This window comes from Carcharodon carcharias, chromosome 29 (genome assembly GCF_017639515.1).
Source record: "Carcharodon carcharias isolate sCarCar2 chromosome 29, sCarCar2.pri, whole genome shotgun sequence".
Classification (NCBI taxonomy): domain Eukaryota; kingdom Metazoa; phylum Chordata; class Chondrichthyes; order Lamniformes; family Lamnidae; genus Carcharodon; species Carcharodon carcharias.
The window spans coordinates 3,852,220-3,873,724 of NC_054495.1; the positions used below are offsets into that span (position 1 = coordinate 3,852,220).

Genomic DNA, 21,505 nt, shown 5'->3' on the forward strand with positions numbered 1-21,505 from the left:
CCAATCTACTTTGGAAACCTCTTTCAGCTTTTCCTTCCCCCTCCCATCCAAGTCATTTGTGCATCATCCCCCTTTGTTCCAACATCAGTGACAGAGCCATTAAGTCTGCTCCCAAACAGATGGTAATTCGGAGGAAACTCCAGGTGCATACTGTCCCTCTCTCTCAGCTTAATGCACTCTCTAAAGTTTTGGAGCACAAAACAACTGCAGCTGTCATGTGATCAATGTATTCCATATCTTTCTCACTCATATGCAGATATAAATATGCAGCCTTTCTGTATTTTAAAAACATTTCATATAAGCTTCATTTGAATAAAGTCTTTGAAATTTATCCTGTGCTGACTGAATAACACACCCTTGGTAATATCTTGGTACAGCACATACTTTTCAGAGTAGCACATAGTTTTCAAAGTATCTGCAAGCTTTACCTAAAAGTTCAATGAAAGCAGTAAATGACAGGAAAGACCATCTGATGGACGTATTTCATCATTTTATTGTGAGTACGTGTTCTTTTTTTTTAAACACTTTTTTAGGGCTTTACCAGCAGAAAGAAATGCCATTTTATAAATGTTCATAATGCACTTTAAGATCAAAAGTTAATATAGCATAACCTCATGCACACAGATGTATGGATTTTAATAAGACACAAATAAAGGAATAAGCTGAAGGACAAAGAATCCCACTGCTGAATCAGGAATAAAAGAGATTCATGGAGGAGTCACTGAAGGCATAACCCAGACCTCGCAGAGAGAGAAACACATTTGCAGGTTTAATTAGGTTGTGCAATCATGTCTGGAGATGGTAAATGGTTGAAATCATTCCTGAAATACTGTAACATACGGCCAGGCTCATCACTGAGCCACACATTGTTCGTTCCTATAACACCCAGACAATAGCCTGATTTCCTGGTTTCACCCAGTCCCAAAGAGAACCTCAGGCTGGTCTGAAATTACAGCCTGCATTGGTTTTAATGTAACTGTCGGAATCACATCATTTATAAAGTTATTGTCTTCAGTCCTGACCACAAACTTCATTCCCTTATCACTAATCCCATCTCTCTTCCTGGTCACTGTCTGAGACTGAACCAGACTGTGAAGCACCTTGGTATTATAGAAAGGGGGTGGGGGGTGGGGGATAACAAAAGGGGATAAACCAATGAATAAATGAATAAAAATAAGTGGATAAAAAATAAAAATGAATTTTGAAAATAGGAGATTAAAAGGGGGCAAAGATCGAGGAGAGAGTTCATGGTCTGATGTTGTTGAACTCAGTGTTGAGTCCAGAAGGCTGTAAAGTGCTTCGTCGGAAGATGAGGTTGTTCCTCCAGTTTGCTTTGGGCTTCACTGGAACATTGCAGCAGGCCAAAGACGGACATGTGGGCATGAGAGCAGGATGGTGTGTTAAAATCGCAAGCTACAGGAAGGTCTGGGTCATGCTTGCAGACGGACCGAAGGTGTTCCCCAAAGTGGTCACCCAGCCTACGTTTGGTCTCTCCAATGTAGAGGAGACCGCATTGGGAGCAGCGAATGCAGTAGACCAAACTGAAGGAGCTGCAAATGAAGCGCTGTTTCACTTGAAATGAGTGTTTGGGCCCTTGGATGGTGAGGAGGGAGGAGGTAATGGGGCATGTGTTGTACCTTCTGTGGTTGCATGGGAAGGTGCCGTAGGAGGGGGATGAGCTGTTGGGGATGATGAAGGAGTGAACCATTGTGTCACGGAGGGAACGATCCCTACAGAACGCTGGGGAGGGGAGATGATGAGGGGAAGATGTGTTTGGTGGTGGCATCATGCTGGAGTTGGTGGAAATGGCGGAGGATGATCCTTTGAATGCGGAGGCTGGTGAGGAGAAAATTTAAGACAAGGGGGAATCTTTCATGGTCTGGGAGGGAGAGGAAGGTGTGAGGGCCGAGGCACAGGAAATGGATTGGACACGGTTGAGGGCCCTGTCAACCACAGTGGGTGGGAAACCTCGGTTAAGGGAGAAGGAAGACATGTTAGAAGTTTTGTTTTGGATCGTGGCATCATCAGAACAGATGCGATGGAGTGAAGGAACTGAGCGAATGGGATGGAGCCCTTACAGGAAGCAGTGTGTGAGGAGCTGTAGTCGAGGTAGCTGTGGGAGTCAGTGGGCTTGCAATGAATATTGGTGGACAGTCTACCACCAGAAATGGAGACAGAGAGGAAAGGGAGGGAAGTGTTGCAGATGGACCATGTGAAGGGCATAGAGGGGTGGAAACTGGAAGCAAAATTCTGCCCAACGGATTTTCATGTTGTGTCATTTAAGGTGAACTCAGTTGGTCACTATAACAGAGAAACAGGATTTGTTACACGGTTCTATGTAAGATTAGGCGTACTCATTATTCTGCTGTTCTGAAGTGTTCATTTATGTTTCCGACCATATTTTCCAATGCGTGCAAAATGAGCACACATCTGGTCTGATCTATCGTATCGCCCTTCCATTCATTCGAAATGGCAAACATGCGGTGCTTCTCCATCCCAGTTTCTTCTGACAACTTTACAAACTAAGAGAAAAAGGAGAGAGGGTGAGAAAGAGGCAGATTATAAAAATTATAAACTAGTCATGCCGATTATATTTCTGGATCATAAATCTCAACTCATACTCAACTGAAAAACAGAATATCTGGTCATTTATCTAACTTCTATCCATGGGAGCTGCTGCACACAAATTGTCTCTTGTGTTTTCCATATTATAACAGTGGCTGTACTTGATTGGTTGTCAAGAGCTTTTGGACACCCTGAGTTGTGAAAAGTGCTACATACAGACCAGTCTATATGAATATGTGACAGCCAATTTCTGCATAAACAGCAAATAAAGTAATTCATTTCATAATCCTGACTTTTCAGTGTACAATGAGGGATAAATATTGGCAAGGTCACAGGAGAGAATAGTAGCATGAGATCTTCTATGTCCACCTGAGAGGCAGATAGAGCCTCAATTAAGCTTCTTACTCAAGTAATGGCACCTCCAAAAGTGCAGCATTCCCTCAGTACTGCATGGAGTGCCAATCTAGAATTTAAGTTCACGTTTCTGAAGTGGGATGTGTACCTACACCCTTTGACTCAGGTGAGATTGCAACCCACTGAGCCACCCTTGAGAAGTCCATGAATGTTCGACTGGCTGCTTGCGTTCATTCAGAGTGAGAGGTCTCAAACTAAATCCTGCCTCCTGTACTGAATGCATTTCAGTAACTCTAGTCCAGTTACCTTTTTCTGTAGTGGCATGTATTGATAAATGTAACTATTGTCTTTCTCTGGTATCCCTAATCGGTCAAATTTGGTCCCAATCACAGTCCTGTAAATATCTGAAAAGAGATTTGAAAATATGAACATTAAACATGAAACTGAATAATAACATAGATTATACCGGAAGAAATTAAAACAGAGACTTACGTTTTTGTACCACAATGGTTTGCATGTCCTTAAACTGTGTCTTCATATCCCCACTGATGTTGTCTATCGTGTTCAGGTCAACAATGAATGCGACTACATGAATTACATTTTCCGGAATGACTTGATACTTGCCATCATCCAAATCAGGATTTAAATTGCACAACTATAATAGAGCAAAATGAAATAGTTATACAAATAGCCACCAATGGCACAGAGGTTTACCAAGGCTGAACATTAAGGCAAATGTTTATTGGCAGGATTCCCAGGTCAATCACAGGCCATTCACCTCATTCACCAGTGCTACTGAGATCCACATTGCTCCTATCTCAGCATCAACTTTAGAAATCAGTCAGGGTTTCTCTCTCTTCCTCCTTCAAACTCTAACTTTGTCTCTTCCTCTCCTGCTCTGTACTTTGCGCCATTTCATTTCCTTCATATATCCATTTATCTCTTGGTTACTCTGTCCCTGTGTGTAATCCTTGGACTTTGTGCAATATTTCTCGAATACTCCATTCCTGTGTGTTACTTTTGAACTTCTCTTTATGTTTTACAGTCTCGGTGTGTTACTCTGGGACTCTATTCCATGTTTCCTGGTTACTCTGTTCCTGTGTTACTCTGTTCCCGCGTCTTACTATTAGAATATTTTAAAGTGACTCAAACGGTTAGGATATCCAAACTTCCCTTGCTCCAGTGCTTTAGTGAGAGAGTGAACATGGAGAAAGGGTGAGAGTGGGAATGATTTTTGTGTGTGCGTGTGAACAAAAAACAGTTTGGAAACTTGAAAAGAGTGAGGATTAACATCCAGCTCAAGAGATGGTTCATACCAAGATAAGAGACTAGATGCTAGGTGACCCACCTACCTAACATACAAGGTCACAAGTTGGATGGTATAACATGTAAAGGATTAGATAGGGTGAGAGGTGATTAAGACACTGCATAAGCAGCTCTGTTTGGGGGGAATGTTGTTCTGAATATGTGCAAACTAAGACAGCTGAATACAGCTACATTATCCAAAATTTACTGTCCGAAAACCAGAAATATCAGAAAACCAGCCATTTTTCTCTTGAGAAAGACTCCCAGAACAGAGTAAACGTGTGAATGAAGAGACCATTCTCGGGCCAATCCCAGAGGGTGGAAGCAGTGAGAGTTGTGCAAAGGACCTTAATACTTCAGTTTCTAAAGGCAATCAATAAGTAAGCCTCGGTTCAATTCCCAGTGTGTGTTAAATCAGCTGATCTCGGAAGGCGTTGCTGTCGGAATGATACAAAATTGGCTTCAGGGATCTTGGCTCTTGAATATAAATTCAGCCAGCGTTCCCTCTCTTGGTATCTGTACCCTCATATACATACATCTGCTTTTCCAGGGAGATTCTGTTGAGGGATGAATTGAACATTTCTGTGGTGAGAAGCAAATATCTGATTGTGTCATTTTCATGTTATGAGGAAACAAAGAGCCAGCACCAATAGCCTTTCACAAAACAAATGTAAATGCAAGTTCGTTACTTCTATATCAGAGTCTGTCCAATGAATTACCTGACAGTGTATCAGCACATTTCTCCAAATCTCCAGCATTAGATTGTCATGTTTGGGATTTTAGTGAATAGAATGATGGTTAAATCCTTTTCATGTTTAATAGTGACTTCTGTGCTAACAATGCTACAGTGAAATGGGAGAGGGGAATCAATCATACACTCAAGCTGCCTGTTTCGCTGGTGGTAATCCAAAATTCAGTCTGGTCTCAGTCAAGGGGGTGTTGGATTTTAAACATGGGATCATCATTGTACTAAAAAACAAGAAACTGTGGCTGTTGGAAATCTGAAATAAAGACAGAAAGTGCAAGAAATACACAGCAAGTCTGGCAGCATCTGTGCAGAGAAATAGAGGGGTTGGGAGGGGTTAGGTTGGTAATTCTGTCAACAGCCTTCTGTTCCTGATGGTGTAACCAGAATTATGCACCATTTCCACTCTCGTGCTTTTTCTCATTTCCCACAAGATTAGAATTAAAATCGAAAGTGCCGGTGGCTTGTGCGGGAGAGACGTGCGATTCTACGGCGGGGGATGTCTTTAATTGTGAAACCCACTGTCAGATGGCAATGCTACAGGCGAGTCTCCTGGACATAGAGAGGTTCTGCATCACTGTCAAAACTTTCCTGACCAATTCCATTGTCATTAACATAAGGCTTATTGAGAGCACAAAGGTGGTATGCATGTTTTTCAAATTAATATTCACTTGTAAATATTTCACATTCTGGAAGCCTTGTGATGAAGTGGGTAGTGTCCTGCTTCTGAGTCAGAAGCTCCGGGTTTGAGACCCACTCCAGGATTTGATGCTCAAGGAAGGGTATGTTCATAATGCAGCCAAACAGTTTGAATATCAACTTGTAAATCCTTCCAACACATGCCAATAGCATGTGGTAAGAGTGGGAGAGATTCCTGGTCAGCCATGTGATGGAAAGAACATTGGAGCCTCAACCATTACTGTTCATAACTCCAGGCTACAACATGCATGTAAAAGTGTATGTTGCCAGAACAACTTGGACTCCTTGGGTGGGGCCAGTTGGCTGGATGGCTGGTGTGGATCAGATTGGTGCAAACAGCACGAGGGTTTCATCCCTTTTCTGGCTGGTGGATTCGGAACCTGTGTTTCTTTACCAATGTTATTTGTTTTATTCGTTCATGGGATGTGGATGTCACTGGCTAGGACAGCATTTATTGCTCATCCCTAAAAGCTGTTGAGAAGGTGGTGGTGAGCTGCCTTCGTGAACCACTGCAGTCCACAGTGCTGTTAGAGAGTGAGTTCCAGGATTTTGCTGTGGGTCAGACCTGCCCTTGGATAGCGAACTGAAGATGATGAACAAATATTTTACTTTACATTGGCTTTCACTTTATTCGTGTGTACACCATCATTATTTGTTGAGATTAGCTTAGTCAGAGAACTAAATGTACTGGCGCACCTCATTGTTGACATGCATTGATGTCACAGGGGAGTCAGGGGCATTTCCTTTATTCTGGAAGAAACAATGTTGTGTTTTTTTGTTCAATCTTTATCGAATGTTCATGCTAGTGTCCAGCATTGCACTCACCACTCTGTGAGACTTCCTTACCTGAAAATTTTGACATCATTTGCACTCAACAACATTTCTTTGCACTCATTTGACATCAATTGTGCTCAAAACCAATCATTTACCTGTCATTTAACATTGCAAGTAGCGTAAGTGACATCATTGTCATCAAATGTGAACTATCTTGACCTCCGGAGGTACCCAGCATCATTGATGCCAGTCTTCAGCCAATTCGATTCACTCCACGTGATATCAAGATACGGCTGAAGGCAATGGATAGTTCAAAGGCTATGGGCGGGGACAATATTCCTGCAATAGCACTGAATACTTGTGCTCCTGAACTTGCCACATCCCTAGCCAAACTGTTCCAGTGCAGCTACAACACAGGTATCTATCCAGCTATGTGGAAAGTTGCCCAGATATGTCCTGTCCACAAAAAGCTGGACAAACCCAACCCGGTCAATTACTGCCTCATCCGTCTACGTTGATCATCAGTAGAGTGATGGAAGGGGTCAGCAACAGTGCTATCAAACAGCATTGGCTTCGCAATAACCTGCTCACTGACACTCAATTTGGGTTCCGCCAGGGCTACTCAGCTCCTGACCTCATTACAGTCTTGATTCAAACATGGACAAAAGAGCTGAACTCCAGAAGGGAGGTGAGAATGATTACCCTTGACATCGAGGCAGCATTTGACCGAGTGTGGCATCAAGGAGCCCTAGCAAAACTGGAGTCAATGGGAATCAGGGGGGAAACTCTCTGCTCGTTGGAGTCATTCCTAGCACAAAGGAAGATGGTGGCAATTGTTGGAGGTCAGTCAACTCAGCTCCAGGACCTCACTGCAGGAGTTGCTCAAGATAGTGTCCTAGGCCCAACCATCCTCAGCTGCTTCATCAATTACCTTCCTTACATCGTAAGGTCAGAAGTGGGGATGTGCAGTCATTAGCGAACAATGTTCAGCATCATCAGCAGCTCCTCAGATCCTGAAGCAGTCCATGTTCAAATGCAGCAAGGCTTGGGCAAGTAACACTCGCAACGCATAAGTGCTAGGCAATGATTATCTCCAACAGGACAGAATCTGACCATCATCCCTCGACATTCAATGGCATTACCATTGCTGAATTCCCCTCGCTATCAACATCCTGGGGGTTCCCATTGACCAGAAGCTGAACTGGACTAGCCACATAAATACTGCTGCTTCAAGAGCAGGACAGAGGCTAGGAATCCTAGCAAGTAACTCAACTCCTGACTCCCCAAAGCCAGTCCACCATCCATGAGGCACAAGTCAGGAGTGTGATTGAACACTCTCCATTTGCCTGGATGAGTGCAGCTCCAACATTCAAGAAGCTTGACAATATCCAGGACAAAGCAGCCCGCTTGATTGGCAACCCATCCACAAACATTCTCTCTCTCTATCACCGATGCACAGTGGCAGCAATGTGTACCAACTACAAGATGCACTGGAGGAACTCTACCAGGCTCCTTAGACAACACTTTCCAAACCCACGACCACTGCCAACTAGAACAACAAGGGTAGCAGATACATGGGAACCCCACCACCTGGAAGTTCCCCTCCAAGCCACTTACCATCCTGACTTGGAAATATATTGTCATTCCTTCACTGTCGCTGGGTCAAAATCCTGGAATTCCCTCCCTAACAGCACTGTGGGTGTACCTACACCTCAGGGAATGCAGCGTTCAAGAAGGCAGCTCACCATCACTTTCTCAAGGGCAATAAATGCTGGCCTGGCCAGTGACGCCCACATCCCATGACTGAGTTAAAAATATTGCCCAAAACCACAGTGTTCAAATAATTGTGATAAGTAAAATTACTTACCTTAAACATTCTGACACCAGAAATAATCAGAGTTTGTTCTTCATATTTCTGGATTTCTGTATCTTCAAACCTCCTAAAACTGAGCTAACTTCAGAAAAAGCACGCTCTATTTTAACATATATTTTGATAAGCTAGTGTTCTGTCTTTTTTCATAACCTACAACTAGCGCAGCACCCCGGCCCCTCCCCTCCTCTCCCTCACCACCTCCACACCCCCTGCCCCTGCAACACCCACCTCTCAGGTTGCAGCAGTTTTATTCCCCACTCCCCCCTCCAGAGCAATTTTCTTTCACCACCTCCCACCCTCCCTGCCAAAGCTCCCTCCATTCTACCATGCCAGATTGCAGCAGATTACTTCCCTCTCTCCCCCTCCCTTTTACCCCTCTCTTTAGCCTTCCCCTCTCCTCCCCCCCACCTCTCTACTCCCTCTCTACATCCATTTCTTTCCCCCTCTCTCCAGCCCCTCTCGACCATCCCTCACATCCCCCTCTCTCTCCACCCTCCTCTCCCGACCACTCCCAAAGAGTTCAGCTTACAGGAAGTTGGGCCTGGGCGTTGAATGGAGGAAATCGTCAGGGGGAGGGAAGGGGCTCAGAGTTCAGCAGTGAGGCAGCACCCCAGAGTTCAATGCCAAGGCCTGAGGCTCCAAGACGGTTTTTGGGGGATGGGGGTGGGTAGTCGGCCCCAAAATAGTGGGTGGTGTATGGGCCCTGAGTGTGTTTGGGAGGGTGGGGTGGAGAGGAGGTGTGTAGTCCCCAAGACTGTGTGTGGGAGTGGGGTACAGGCTCCGAGACTGTGGAGCCCCATGACTCTGGGGACGGGGTGGGATATTGGTCCCAAGAAAGGGGGAAGGGAACCACTAGGGAACGCTGAGTGGGGATTGAGGTGGGTGAAGGGGAAGGAGGCACCAGAGCATTCGGGACAACGAGACTCATGCCGATCGTCTCATTTCATGCAAGTTTTTTTTCCAGGGATGACAATTAATGAGTGAATAAAATTCATTTAGAACTGATGGAGATCTTGTGGTGCTCTCTACCCTGCGTAGTGGAAAGGTTCTTGGACTAAATGAAAAAACTGAATAAATAATATTATATAATAATATATCTATTTTATTATTATATAAATAATTACTTATTATTTAAGCAATTAATTTCCTTATATTTTTCAATGCAGGTTGCTGAGCACATTTGATGCCTTTGAGCACATTTGATAGTTTTGAGTGCATTGGATAACTTTAAGCACACTCAATGCCTTTGAAAACACTTGGTCCCTTTCAGTGCCTTGTCTCTGATTGCATTTGGTGTCAATGATGGCAAAATGCTGCTGACTATGTGAAAAACTTATTCCAAATTAGGACATTTGATGTCAAATGATTGCTTATCGTTTTTGAGTGCATTTGAATGGAACATAGGCAGAATTTTTGGATAGGGATGGCTGAACTTGCAGGCTCAGCTGGCCCTCCCTTCTATGCATTGTAAAGAATTTTGTCTGAGATCACTCTCAGCGGGACTAATTGAATTGTCACAGGTGAACTCACAGCCCTGTAAGAACTCTGCCAGCCAACACCCTGAGATAAACACACATTTGGACAGTTATGTCACTCCCATTTAGACCTTTCATTTTCTTAACTTGACTGGCTATTCCCCCAACCCCTCAACCCCCAACTACACCCATGACGCCAGACCCTTCCCACTTCAGTCCTCCATCACACTGACCCCTCTCTCTGTCCTCCCTTTGATCTCTCTTCCGTGACCCCAATCCCACTCCATAACCTCCACCCGCCTCACCCCTGATTCAGCCTGGTGCTGAGCCTCAATGCAAACTGCCATCCTCCTGCTCCGCTCCCTTGTGCTGTAGAATTAAACAAGGAAAATCACTGACCTTACACACAACTGCACAAAGCCCACTGGTGCTTGCAACCTTCAAACAAATGTGAACTGCGTGCCCTGAACTTCTCATGCACTGCTGACTCTGTCTTGAAGGTAGGATGTAATTAATTAATAAAACAGTTTTGTGATAATGAGCATTCATGGAACACAAATATATTACAGATATGAACCAGCCACAGGCCAGTGTAATGCACGAAACACCACAAACACGCTGTGACTTTATCTCTGCATCTCAACCCACCATTGGGAAATTGAAATTTCACATCCCTTCTAATGAAGTCACCCCATACGCCATCTTCCCTGCTCTATCAGGCTCCACAAAAATTCCCTCAGAGTTAATATTCCAAGTCAAATATGACTTCTTCAGAATTCAGCACACAGTAATCTGTTTCCTCCAAATTTTAAAGTACTCATGGATAGTCCGATGTCCTTTGGCTGGAGCAATAGCCACAAAACGGCAAATCTAATCTGCTGGAATTTTATGTTGGAAACGGGTTGTATTAATCACTTGCCTTCTTATGTAATACTGAAGAAAGTTATATTAGGACAACACAGTTAAGAGTCAATGGTTGTTCAAAATCACTTAAGCCTGAGTCACGTGAAGATTGTTTGTTCCAGAATAACAACATTTCATTGTGACTGTAGCACAGGAAAAATAGCTAATATTTGCTATGGGGCTTTTTTCAATGTTTGTCAATTACTCTGTCCTTTCTGTTACTCTTGGGCTTTCTCTATGTTTCTGTCCCTGTGTGTTATTCTTCAACCTTTCCATGTATTACACTGTCCCTGTTTGTTACTCTTGGACTATACCCTGTTTCTTATTTACTCTGTCTCTGTCTCAGGCTTATCTCAATGTTTCTTTTCTCTGTTTTATTGTTGGATTATTCCATATGTTACTGTCTATTTGTGTTACTTTGCATCTTTTCCCCATGATGTCAATCAGTTTGTCGCCATGTGTTACTCTTTGGCTTTCTTACTTTTCAACCTTTCTCTTTGTTACATTGTCCCACTGTGTTAGTCTTGCACGTTTCTAAGAGTTTCTCGATTACTCTGTTCCTCTTGGACGATTTCTGTTTCTAGGTTACTCTGTCTCTACATGTTACTCTGCACTTTTCTCTACCTTTCTCTGACCCTGCTTGTAAATCTTGGATTTCTCCCTATTTTACCTGGTCCCTCTGTTACTCCAAGACCCAAAAATTGGATAATGCTGGATAACGCCACACCCATTTGAGGAAATGCAGACAGCATCAAACTTCGAATGGCCTTCTTATCATTCTGGCATGCAGCCCAGCACTAAATTTGCTGTTGATTGGTTGCACACTCATCAAGAGGCTGTTGGGTGCATACGTGGCTAGCAAAAGTTGAAGTTAGCTTGCACTGCTTAGAGGCAGCCTGGAGATCTTAAAAGGGAATTACATTCTGGCTGCAGCCGCTGGTGGTGTCCAAATGTGATTTTCACAAGGAACAAAGTGTAACTATGGAACAGCTGGTCAGAGAGAGGACTCCCAGGTTCACTGATGGTGCACTGGAGGCCTTGGTGCAGTAGGCAGAAAGGAGGAGAGGCATGATGTTTCTGTAAGGGGCCAGGAGACCCTCAAAGCACACATTGTGAAGGGAATAACAGGTCAATTCAGGACTATGATCCCGAGGACCTGGCTGCAGTGCCACAAATAAAGTTCAGTGATCTTACACAAACGGTCAAGGTCATGTAATACACCTTCAAATGCTATATCAAATATCATCTCCGATCCACCACACTAACCCTGCAAGCTGCTCAATACACCACACCCATACACAGCCCCATCGTCCATGTGTCAGCAATCTCCAACATTCACGTGCTTGCACACGAACAGGAGAGAGCTCATCCTGAGTGAGACACAGCCAGAGTGGATATTGGCAATTTGGTGCACAGTGGGAATTGAACTGAGCGTGGGCAGTCCAAGAGAAACAGGCAGGTAGTTCAGGAGTCCCCTGGGGTCCCGCTTGCAAATCAGTATTCCATTTTGGAGGCTGATGAGGGCGCTGGTTCCTCGAGGGAATGTGGACAGAGCCAAGTTTCTGGCACCACAAGCAGCCTGTCTGTACAGGAGGGGAGGAAGGGGAGGGGATTCTATAGTCAGGGGGACAGACAGGCGCTACTGTGGTTGTCAACGTGACTCCAGGATGGTATGTTGCCTCCCTGGTGCCAGGGTCCGGGATGTCACTGAATGGCTGCAGGGCAACCTGAAGGGGAGGGTGATAAGGCAAAGGTCATAGTACATGTTGGTACCAATGACATAGGTAGAAAGAGGGAAGAGGTCTTGCATCAAGAATTCAGGGAGTTTGGCAGTAGACTAAAAAGCAAGAACTCTCAGGTTGTAATCTCTGGATTACTCCCAGTGCCACTTGCCAGCGACCTCAGAAATAGGAGAATACCGCAGATGAATATGTAGCTTAAGAATTGGTGCAGGAGGGAGGGTTTTAGATTCCTGGATCACTGGGACCATTTCTGGTGAAGGTGGGACCTGTACAAGCGGGACGGTCTACATCTGAACCAGAGCGAGATAAACATCCTTGTGGGCGGGTTTACTAGTGCTGTTGGGAGGAGTTTAAACTAATTCAGCAGGGGGAGAGGACAGGGAATGTTAACAGAATAGGGACACATCATAATACAGTAAAACAATCAAGTCAGAGGGAGTACAGCTGCATTAAGCTTCAAGGGAGTAAGGCAAGGCTGGATGGCCTCTACTTTAATGCCAGGAGTATTATAGGTAAAACGGATGAGTTAAGGGTGAGGATTGACACGTGGAATTGTGATATATTAGCAATCACAGAGACGTGGTTGCGGGAGGGGCAGGATTGGCAACTCAACATTCCGGGATATAGAATCGTCCGGTGAGGCAGGGGAGGGGGTAAAAGAGGAGGAGGCATTGCATTATTATTTAAGGAGTCAGTTACTGCAGTAAGGAGAGATGATATCTTGGAGGGGGCATCGAATGAAGCTTTGTGGGTAGAGTTTAGGAATAAAAAAGGGGCAGCCACATTGTTAGGTGTTTATTATAGACCCCCAGATAGTGGGAAATTGAGGAGCAAATATGTGCACAATTTGTGGAGATGTGTAAAAACAGCAACAATAGGTTAATTATATTGAATTCTGTTGAAGGGTCATGAGGACTCGAAACGTCAAATCTTTTCTTCTCCGCCGATGCTGCCAGACCTGCTGAGTTTTTCCAGGTAATTCTGTCTTTGTTTTGGGTTTCCAGCATCCGCAGTTTTTTGTTTTTATCAATAGGTTAATTATATTAGGTGCTTTCAACTTTCCTAACATTAATTGGAATAGACATAGTGTTAAGGGCTTGGATGGAAGGGATTTCTTGAAATGTGTACAGGAGAACTTTTTAGGTCAATTATATAGAGGGTCCAATAAGGGACGGTGCAGTGCTGGACCTAATTCTGGGGAATGAAGCCGGACAGGTGGCTGAGGTGGTGGTGAACATTTTAGTGATAGCGACCACAATATGGTTCTCAAGCAAGTTGATATAGGGAGTGACAAGGTATTGGAGGTGCTGGCAGGCTTAAAAGTGGACAAATCTCCAGGTCCGGATGATTTGTGCTGAGGGAGGCAAGGGAGGAGATCGCAGGGGCTCTGACCCAAATTTCTAATTCCTCTCTTGCCACGGGGGAGGTGCCAGAGGACTGCAGCACAGCTAATGTGGTTCCGCTATTTAAGAAGTGTTGTAGAGATAAGCCAGGGATCTTCAGGCCAGTGATTCTCACTTCAGTGGTAGGGAAACTATTGGAGAACATTCTGAAGGAGAGAATCCATGTCCACTTGGAGAGGCAAGGTTTGATCAGGGATAGGCAGCATGGCTTTGTCAGAGGGAGGTCATGCCTAACAAATTTGATTGAATTTTTTGAGGTATGACCAGGTGTGTAGATGAGGGTAGTGCAGTTGATGTAGTTTTTATGGATTTCAGCAAAGCATTTGACAAGGTCCCACATGGAAGACTTATAAAGGCGGCAAATGCACATGGGATACAGGGTAATTTGATAAGGTGGATTCAAAATTGCCTTAGATGTAGGAAACAGAGGGTGATGACAGAAGGATGCTTGAGTGACTGGAAGCCAGTGTCCAGTGGTCTGTGCTGTGCACAGGGATCTGTGCTGCGTCCCCTATTATTTGTCATTTATATAAACAACATAGATGACTATGTGTGGGGCCAGGATTAGTAAGTTTGTGGATGACACAAAGATTGGCCGGTCGGTTGATAGTGAGGATGAGTGTCTGAGGCTGCAGGAAGATATGGACAGGATGGTCAAATGGGCAGATAAGTGGCAGATGGAATTTAACCCTGAAAAGTGGGAGGTGATACACTTTGGAAGGAGTAATTTGACAAGGAAGTATTCAATGAACGGCATGGCACTAGGAAGTTCTGAGGAACAAAGAGACCTTGGCGTGTGTGTCCATAGATCTCTGAAGGCAGAGGGGCATGTTGGTGGGGTGGTGAAAAAGGCATATGGGACACTTGCCTTTATCAATCGAGGCATAAATTACAAAAGTAGGGAGGTCATGTTGAGGTTGTATAGAACCTTGGTGAGGACACAGCTGGAGCACTGTGTGCAGTTCTGGTCACCACATTATAGGAAGGATGTTTTTGCACTGGAGGGGGTGCAGAGGAGATACACAAGGATGTTACCTGGGATGAAACATTTAAGCTATGAAGAGAGGTTGAATAGACTTGGGTTGTTTTCGTTGAAAAAGAGAAGACTGTGGGGCGACCTGATCGAGGTGTACAAGATTATGAGGGGCATGGTCAGGGTGGATAGGGAGCAGCTGTTCCCTTTAGCTGAAGGGTTAGGCACGAGGGGAGACAAGTTCAAGGTGAGGGGCAGGAGGTTTAGGGGGGATGTGAGGAAAATCTTTTTTACCCAGAGGGTGGTGATGGTCTGGAATGCACTGCCTGGGAGGGTGGTGGAGGCAGGTTGCCTCACATCCTTTAAAAAGTAGCTGGATGAGCACTTGGTGCGTCATAACATTCAAGGCTATGGGCCAAGTGCTGGTAAATGGGACTAGGTAAGTAGGTTGGGTGTTTCTCAACTGTCGGCACAGACTCGATGGGCCGAAGGGCCTTTTCTGCACTGTGTAATTCTGTGATTCTGCACGTGTCCTAACATCCATCTGCTCCTCACACTCACAGCGCAACACAGCAGTAAGCTTTACACCCACATCTTACAGCTTCCAACTACTTCCTACTGTTCAGCTATGACGAACATACCGCCTTCACACTCTTGACACACTTTGTGCTCTCTTGCAGGACACGGTCCCACATTAAAGGAGGCAGCAACAAAAGCAGCAAGGGACAGGGCTCCATGTATCTCCTGAGCTCCTTGTAGGAGATGATACTGAGAGTTATTGGGCCGCAGTGCCTGAGGTTATTGCAACTGATCTTGTCAAGAACATCTAGGATGACAATATGTTCCTGCCTTATGCACCTTCTCAAACTCCATTTCACCCTCATCCAACTATAAAGTGAAAGCTGTAGATGGTGTGATCATGGACCTCTTGCTTTTCTATTCACCCTCCTTTCCGCTCACCCCAACCCTCCCCTTCTGCATTTATACTTTCAGATAGCCACGAACTGCCACCTGACCAGCCAGTTCAACCTCACTTTGCAGGGGATAAGCAAGATATCTCTGATGAAGATACATGGTCATTTGATGTGACATTCACAACCAACGGTTTACATACTGGCACCGTAGATACTTTAAAGCATAGTATAGAGGCGAGATCTACATGTATTGAGTCACTGGGCATGAGGAGGCTGCAGCCAGGCCAGGAGAGAGGATGGAATGTGCCAGCTCTCTGGAAAGTCACGTTGCGGATTAGTTCTGCTGCACAGGACTCAGGTGAGGATTTCAATGGATGACGTTCAGGAAAAGGCTGAGGGACATGCACTCCAAAATGCTTGGTGCATTGGCAGCCCTGCCTTTTAATACTGACATGGTGCTTAGAAGAGTCTATCTCGAACCTTGGCACAGGCCTTCCAGCAGAGTTCACAGCCCATCTTTTCCAAGGGTGGAACTGGTGGCCAATCCAGGAGAACTTGTGGATTTAGCCATGCTGTAGCGTCTGGTGGCCAATGTCTCAGTTTCCATGGCAGCACAAACAGAATTCATCCATCATCTCAGTATTGCACTGGAAGCTCAGACTGAAGTGATGAGATCTTTACTTCTTGCCAGGTAAACCCAGCCTGCTGCCGTCATGGCTGTAGATCCCAGTGCTCAAAGGGGGTTGCAAGGTCTCACAGCAATCCGACAAACTGTGCTCCAGCTGATCACTGCTATTGATGTGGCATCACCCCTTGAGAGTGGCAGTAGCTCCGTGGTACACACGCCTGCTGTCCTCTCAAAAGATGGCAGCATTCATCCTCCCACCACTGCCATGCTACCACTGTCCTTGCTGCTGCCTGTCACCCATCAAGTCTAGACTGTTGCCGCCTATGTCGAGATGGTGCAGTCCTAAGCCAAGCCCTCAAGGCCCAGAGTTGTTCAAGGACATCCTGCAAGACCATCTGCAAACTACCACATTGAAAGTCAGCCACCTTCCATCAGACATACTGCAGCTACTAGTTAGCACTGCACAGGGACACTAGACCAGGCAAAGGCACCTGCATAGTGAGGTTTAACTGCTGGCCCGTGATAGTTCATGGTTATCTGAAAGTATAAATGCACAAGATAGATATTAAGAGAAAACATAAGGATAACTAGTTGAGCACTGTATGTATCAATGGAAGTGTTGTTGAATAAAGTTGGTATGGAATGGGTTTTTCGTGGTGTGTTTTATTTCAGGATTTTAGTCACAAGGACCCTCTGATGATCCATAGCAGATGGATGGAAAGATGGGAATTATGAAGTAATGGTGATGTAGGGATGCTTCTTGGAGAACTGGAGTCTGATTAGCCACTCAAGGTTAGCCATTCCAGAGCGATGGTAACCCAGATCCCTCCTCCCTTACTCCTCCTCTTCCTCCTCCTGAGGTGCTAGTCAAAAGTCTGGTGGCATAGACTGCTCCCTCATAAAAATCAAGTTGTGTCATGTACTGCAAATCATCACAAATTTAGTGACACACTCTGGTGACTATTGTCGGGCTCCACTCAAGCAGTCCAGGGAGTGGAACATTTGTTCAGAGCGTTGATGAGCTTTTGCCCACAATGTTCCTGGTGACAACATGGCTGTCATTGTAAACATGTTGTCCATCTATGTTTGGGTGGTGGAGGGAAGTCATGAGGCCTGTGTCGAGTGAGTAACCCTCATCACCTTCTGGCTGATCATGGTGCTTTGACGATAGAGGAAATGGCTGACTAATGCAGGATAAAAGCTTCATGGCTGCTGCCAGGAGAGCAGCAATTCACCAATATAATGCTCTGTGCATGGTCACACAGCAGCTCAAATTAAGGGACCAGTACTCTTTGCCACTTCAGTACATCAATTCATTGAAATGCAAAAGCTGTAGAGCCATGAGTGTGTACTTGATGGCTCCCTGCACCAATGGGAACCCTGCTACCCTGGAAAGGTCACATGCTTGCTCCTCCTGCTTCAAGACAATGAAATCTCTTCTCCCGGTGTCCTGAGCCTCTGTGCCCTACTTCACATGGCGATGCACTGCAAAGGGTGAGATATTGGTGATGGCACTGGCTCCAGCCTGGAAGGATCATGAGGTGTAGAAATTGAGGGCGATGGTGACCTTCCTGGGCACTGGCAGAGCCATCCACTGGAACCAGGTTCAGGTAGAGGAGGTGACATAGTGCAATGATCACCTGGTCAGTGAATTGTAACCACCTCAGACACTGCACCAGGTTAAAGTGAAGGTAAGAGAAATGTTCCCTGAATACCTTGGGTGGATGAGACATTCGATTGAGAGCTCCCCTTCCTCCTCACTCTGCACAATCTTCCCCTCTCTGCTACCTGTGCTCCTTGTCCCTGTTGTGCTGGAGCCTAAGCAAGACTATCTGTAACCCCCATGTGTGATACGAGGCATTCTGCTCACAGGCCATCAAACAGCACTGAACTCCATGGAAATCTCCAGTACCGTTCTCTTCTGAGAGCTGCTCTAACAATACTGAACACACTAACTCTACAGCAGCAAAAGCAAGTCAAAAAAAATCACCTGTAAGTCCCATACTGATTCCTTTAAATAGCACTGGTTCGCGCCGGGGCCGGGCAGGTGGAGGGGGGCGGTGGCGGAGAAGGTTGGCGGGTGGGCGGGGAGGGTGTGTGTGGTGGGTAGATGGTGGTTGGTGAGTGAGTCCCTTGTGAAGTTGGGTGCGTGTTCATTTGAAAGTGTTCAACACAAAACATTGACAGCAACTGTGAGGCCCCAAATGGCAGGGCAGGTCAGCATTAGGTGCTGACTGATGTCACAACCTCCCCACCCTACATACTTCTGGTATGATACACTCACACTAGTGCCTTTCCAAGCTTGGTGTGCCACGCCGTAAGTGACCAGAGGTGGATCATCTGCCATTTTCTGCAACCCCGTTGTGCTGAACCAGTGGCATTAGAAAGCCCAATTTTGTAGCCTTGGACTTTTTTCTCTGTTTCTTTATTACTCTGTTTGTGTGCAATTCTTGGACTTTTCATTGTTTCTTTATTACTCTGCGCCCTGTAGGTTGCTCTTGGATTTTTCACTTTGTTTCTTGATGACTCTGTTATTTTGTGTTACACTTGATGTTTCTCTATGATTCCCATTTACTCTGTTCTCATGTTGGGTTTTTCTCAGTGTTTTGATTACTCTGTTTCTGTGTTACTACTGGATTTTTCTTCATCTTTCTATTGCTCTGTGTTGGTCATCAACATTTCACCCTATACCTGTATGCTACTGCTGCAACCATTTCTATATGTTCCTAGTCCCTCTGCTCTCATGTGTTACTCTTGAACATTCTTCTATTTCTCAGTTACTCTGTCCCTGTGTTTCTTTTGGCTTTTTCTCAGTTACTCTGCCGCTGGGTATAACTAGGACTTTTCTCTGTGTTTCCTTGTTACTCTGCTCTTGAGCATTATTCCTGTGTTTTTATTTATGCTGCTCCACACCTGTGGACTCTGTCCATCTTTTGCCCCTGTGGTTTACTTTACAACTACCTGAGAGGACAGACAGAGTCACTGGTGTCTCATCTGAAAGACAGCCTCCCTACAAGGCAGCAATCCCTCAGTACTGCACTGGGAACATCAGCCTAGATGATGTGCTCAAGTCCGTAGAGTAGGGACTCTAAGAGGTGAGAGTACTACCCCTGGGCTCACGGCTGAAGTATAGGAAAATAAATTTCATGCAAATATTGTTCCTTTTACACTCCAAGTGGTTTTGTGAGTTTAATGAGAACCTGAAAAATGATGCACCTTAAATGTGTAAAATAGTTGAGGAAACTCACATTGGTTTTTTCTGGCACCCTTCCTTCCAGGATCATCTCTAAAATTTTCTTTGCCTTAACTGCATCATTCACTGTGTTCCAACCGGCTGTGTCCCAAAGCTTTAGTGACTTAGCAAAAGGTGGCGTGTAGGATCTGAGCTGTTCAGGAGTTAAAAAACATAAGTAGATTTAGGGATATGGTAGTTTAGTGGTTATATTACTGGATTAATAATTCAGAACACTCCAGTTCAAATCCCACCATGGCCAATTAAGCTTAAATGCAAACTGGAAATAATAAGATGACATTATGTGAAACTGTCATTAAAACACAACCGATTCACAAATGCCCTTTAGAGAAAGGAATCTCTTGTCCTCACTCTGAGTCTATGTGATTCTGGTCCCACACTGACGTTGTTAATCCTTAACTGCCTTCTGAAATGGTCTAGCACGCCACTTAACCGTATCACGCCTGCTGCCAATGGATCAAGAAGGTCAACCCCTATCTTATCGAGGCAACTATCGGAAGAGATGGTCAATTAATAGCAGCCTTGTCAGTGATGTTAATAGCGATACACTTGATTGTGGGAAAAAAACCGAACGAGAGATTGATTACCTCGGCCGTGAGAGAGCTGGGATTCCGTCCAGTTGGGACAGTGGTTATCGTTTCATACTCTGGATCCAGAGCTGAGAGGATTGTATTAATGGTGGCTGATTTACCAGCCCCCACCAAGCCGAAGAGTAAGATGTTTATAGAGTCCCCACACCCGTTGGGAGGGTTGTAGTGCCGCAACTTGCTCCGAAGAAATACCAGGGACCTTGCAGAGAAAAAAACAGGACGGGAGCAAAGAGATGAAATTGTTTTCAAAAAAATAATAATTTACGTGAGGTTGTGACCGGCCTGGAAATGTTTCGTGATCAAAGCAACTTACCTTGCATCGATAGTGAGACGATGAACGTCACCCTCCTCCGAGTAAGCGGGGTTAACCGAGGAAGCGGAGTCAGAGGAGAAAGGAGAAAATACTGAAATGAGAATTGAATGTATTAAATACCTTTAAATATGAAAATGGAGTCACAGTAACACTGTAAAGTTGCTAACTTACAGCCTCCCATGTCTGAATTCACAGCGCAATTCTAAAGTGCGACTGTGTCCAGTTGTGACATTTCAAGCCGATTTCTTAGTTTCACTTTCTTTTTTCCAATGTTAGGATTGGTCACTGCACAAACGCTTTGAACAGAGAAGCAACTGCTAAAACATGTCGTTCTCTTTTATAACAAATCCTTCCTCCCCTGCTCAAAGGGTGGGATTTTTCACTGGAGTTGGGCACAGAGTGGGCAGAGGTGGGAATGGGCTCTTCAACTCCCCACTCTGTCCTACCACTCCCAGGATCCCAACCTTAAAGGTGATTTCATAGCAATTATATTTATTAGGAAATCTTTGGAATAGGTCATTCAATATGCCTTTTCATTTTCACCAGGGCAATTATTGAATCTTAGAACACAGAAGGAGACCATTCAGCCCATCATGTCTGTGCTGGCTCTTTGAATGAGTGGACTAATTTGGACACACTCCCTTATAACCTGGCAAATTAGTTCTCTTCAAGTACATGTCTGTTTGCCTTTTGAAAGTACCAATGAATTCTGGTTCCACCATTATTTCAGGAAGTGTATTCCAGACCCTAACCACCCACCTCCCACAACCATGTTAAGAATGGCTCCTCATTTCCCAGAAAGTTTGTTTCCTGATTATTGTAAATCTATGATCTCTGGTTAAGGATCCAGTTGTCAGGGAACAATGGATGGAATCTTCCCTTCCCGACATCAGTGAGATTCGTGGCAGACGAGGGTGGAAAATATGGTGGGGAATGAAAACTTGGTTTCCCGACATCAGGAAACCAGGTCGGGATCGCCCTCCCCTGACGTTCATG

The 21,505-nt window shown here is 45.0% G+C and overlaps 1 protein-coding gene across 2 annotated transcripts; it reads right to left on the minus strand.

Moving 5' to 3' along the window:
* Nucleotides 1-470: 470 nt before the first annotated feature.
* Nucleotides 471-20,833, minus strand: LOC121271113 (interferon-induced protein 44-like). Of its 2 annotated transcripts, XM_041176878.1 has the most exons (8): nt 20,681-20,833; nt 20,510-20,600; nt 20,194-20,395; nt 19,602-19,739; nt 10,190-10,279; nt 3,412-3,574; nt 3,226-3,323; nt 471-2,522 (listed from the first exon to the last, which is right to left on the minus strand). In XM_041176878.1, exons 1-8 carry the CDS (start codon nt 20,688-20,690, stop codon nt 2,358-2,360), a joined length of 957 nt encoding a protein of 318 aa, XP_041032812.1. In that variant the 5' UTR covers nt 20,691-20,833; the 3' UTR covers nt 471-2,357. The 2 variants fall into 2 exon arrangements, with proteins under 2 accessions (XP_041032812.1, XP_041032813.1); XM_041176879.1 differs by lacking the exon at nt 10,190-10,279 and having other exon boundaries at nt 20,681-20,832.
* Between the last annotated feature and the right edge of the window lie 672 nt (nt 20,834-21,505).

Coding starts and splice junctions, on each gene's coding strand:
- LOC121271113 (XM_041176878.1), bottom strand. Junction 20,396..20,509: donor CGTCTCACTATCGATGCAAG/GTAAGTTGCTTT, acceptor TTTCTCTGCAAG/GTCCCTGGTATTTCTTCGGA. Junction 3,575..10,189: donor TTTGTGCAGTTGTGTGTAAG/GTCAGTGATTTT, acceptor GCTCTATTATAG/TTGTGCAATTTAAATCCTGA.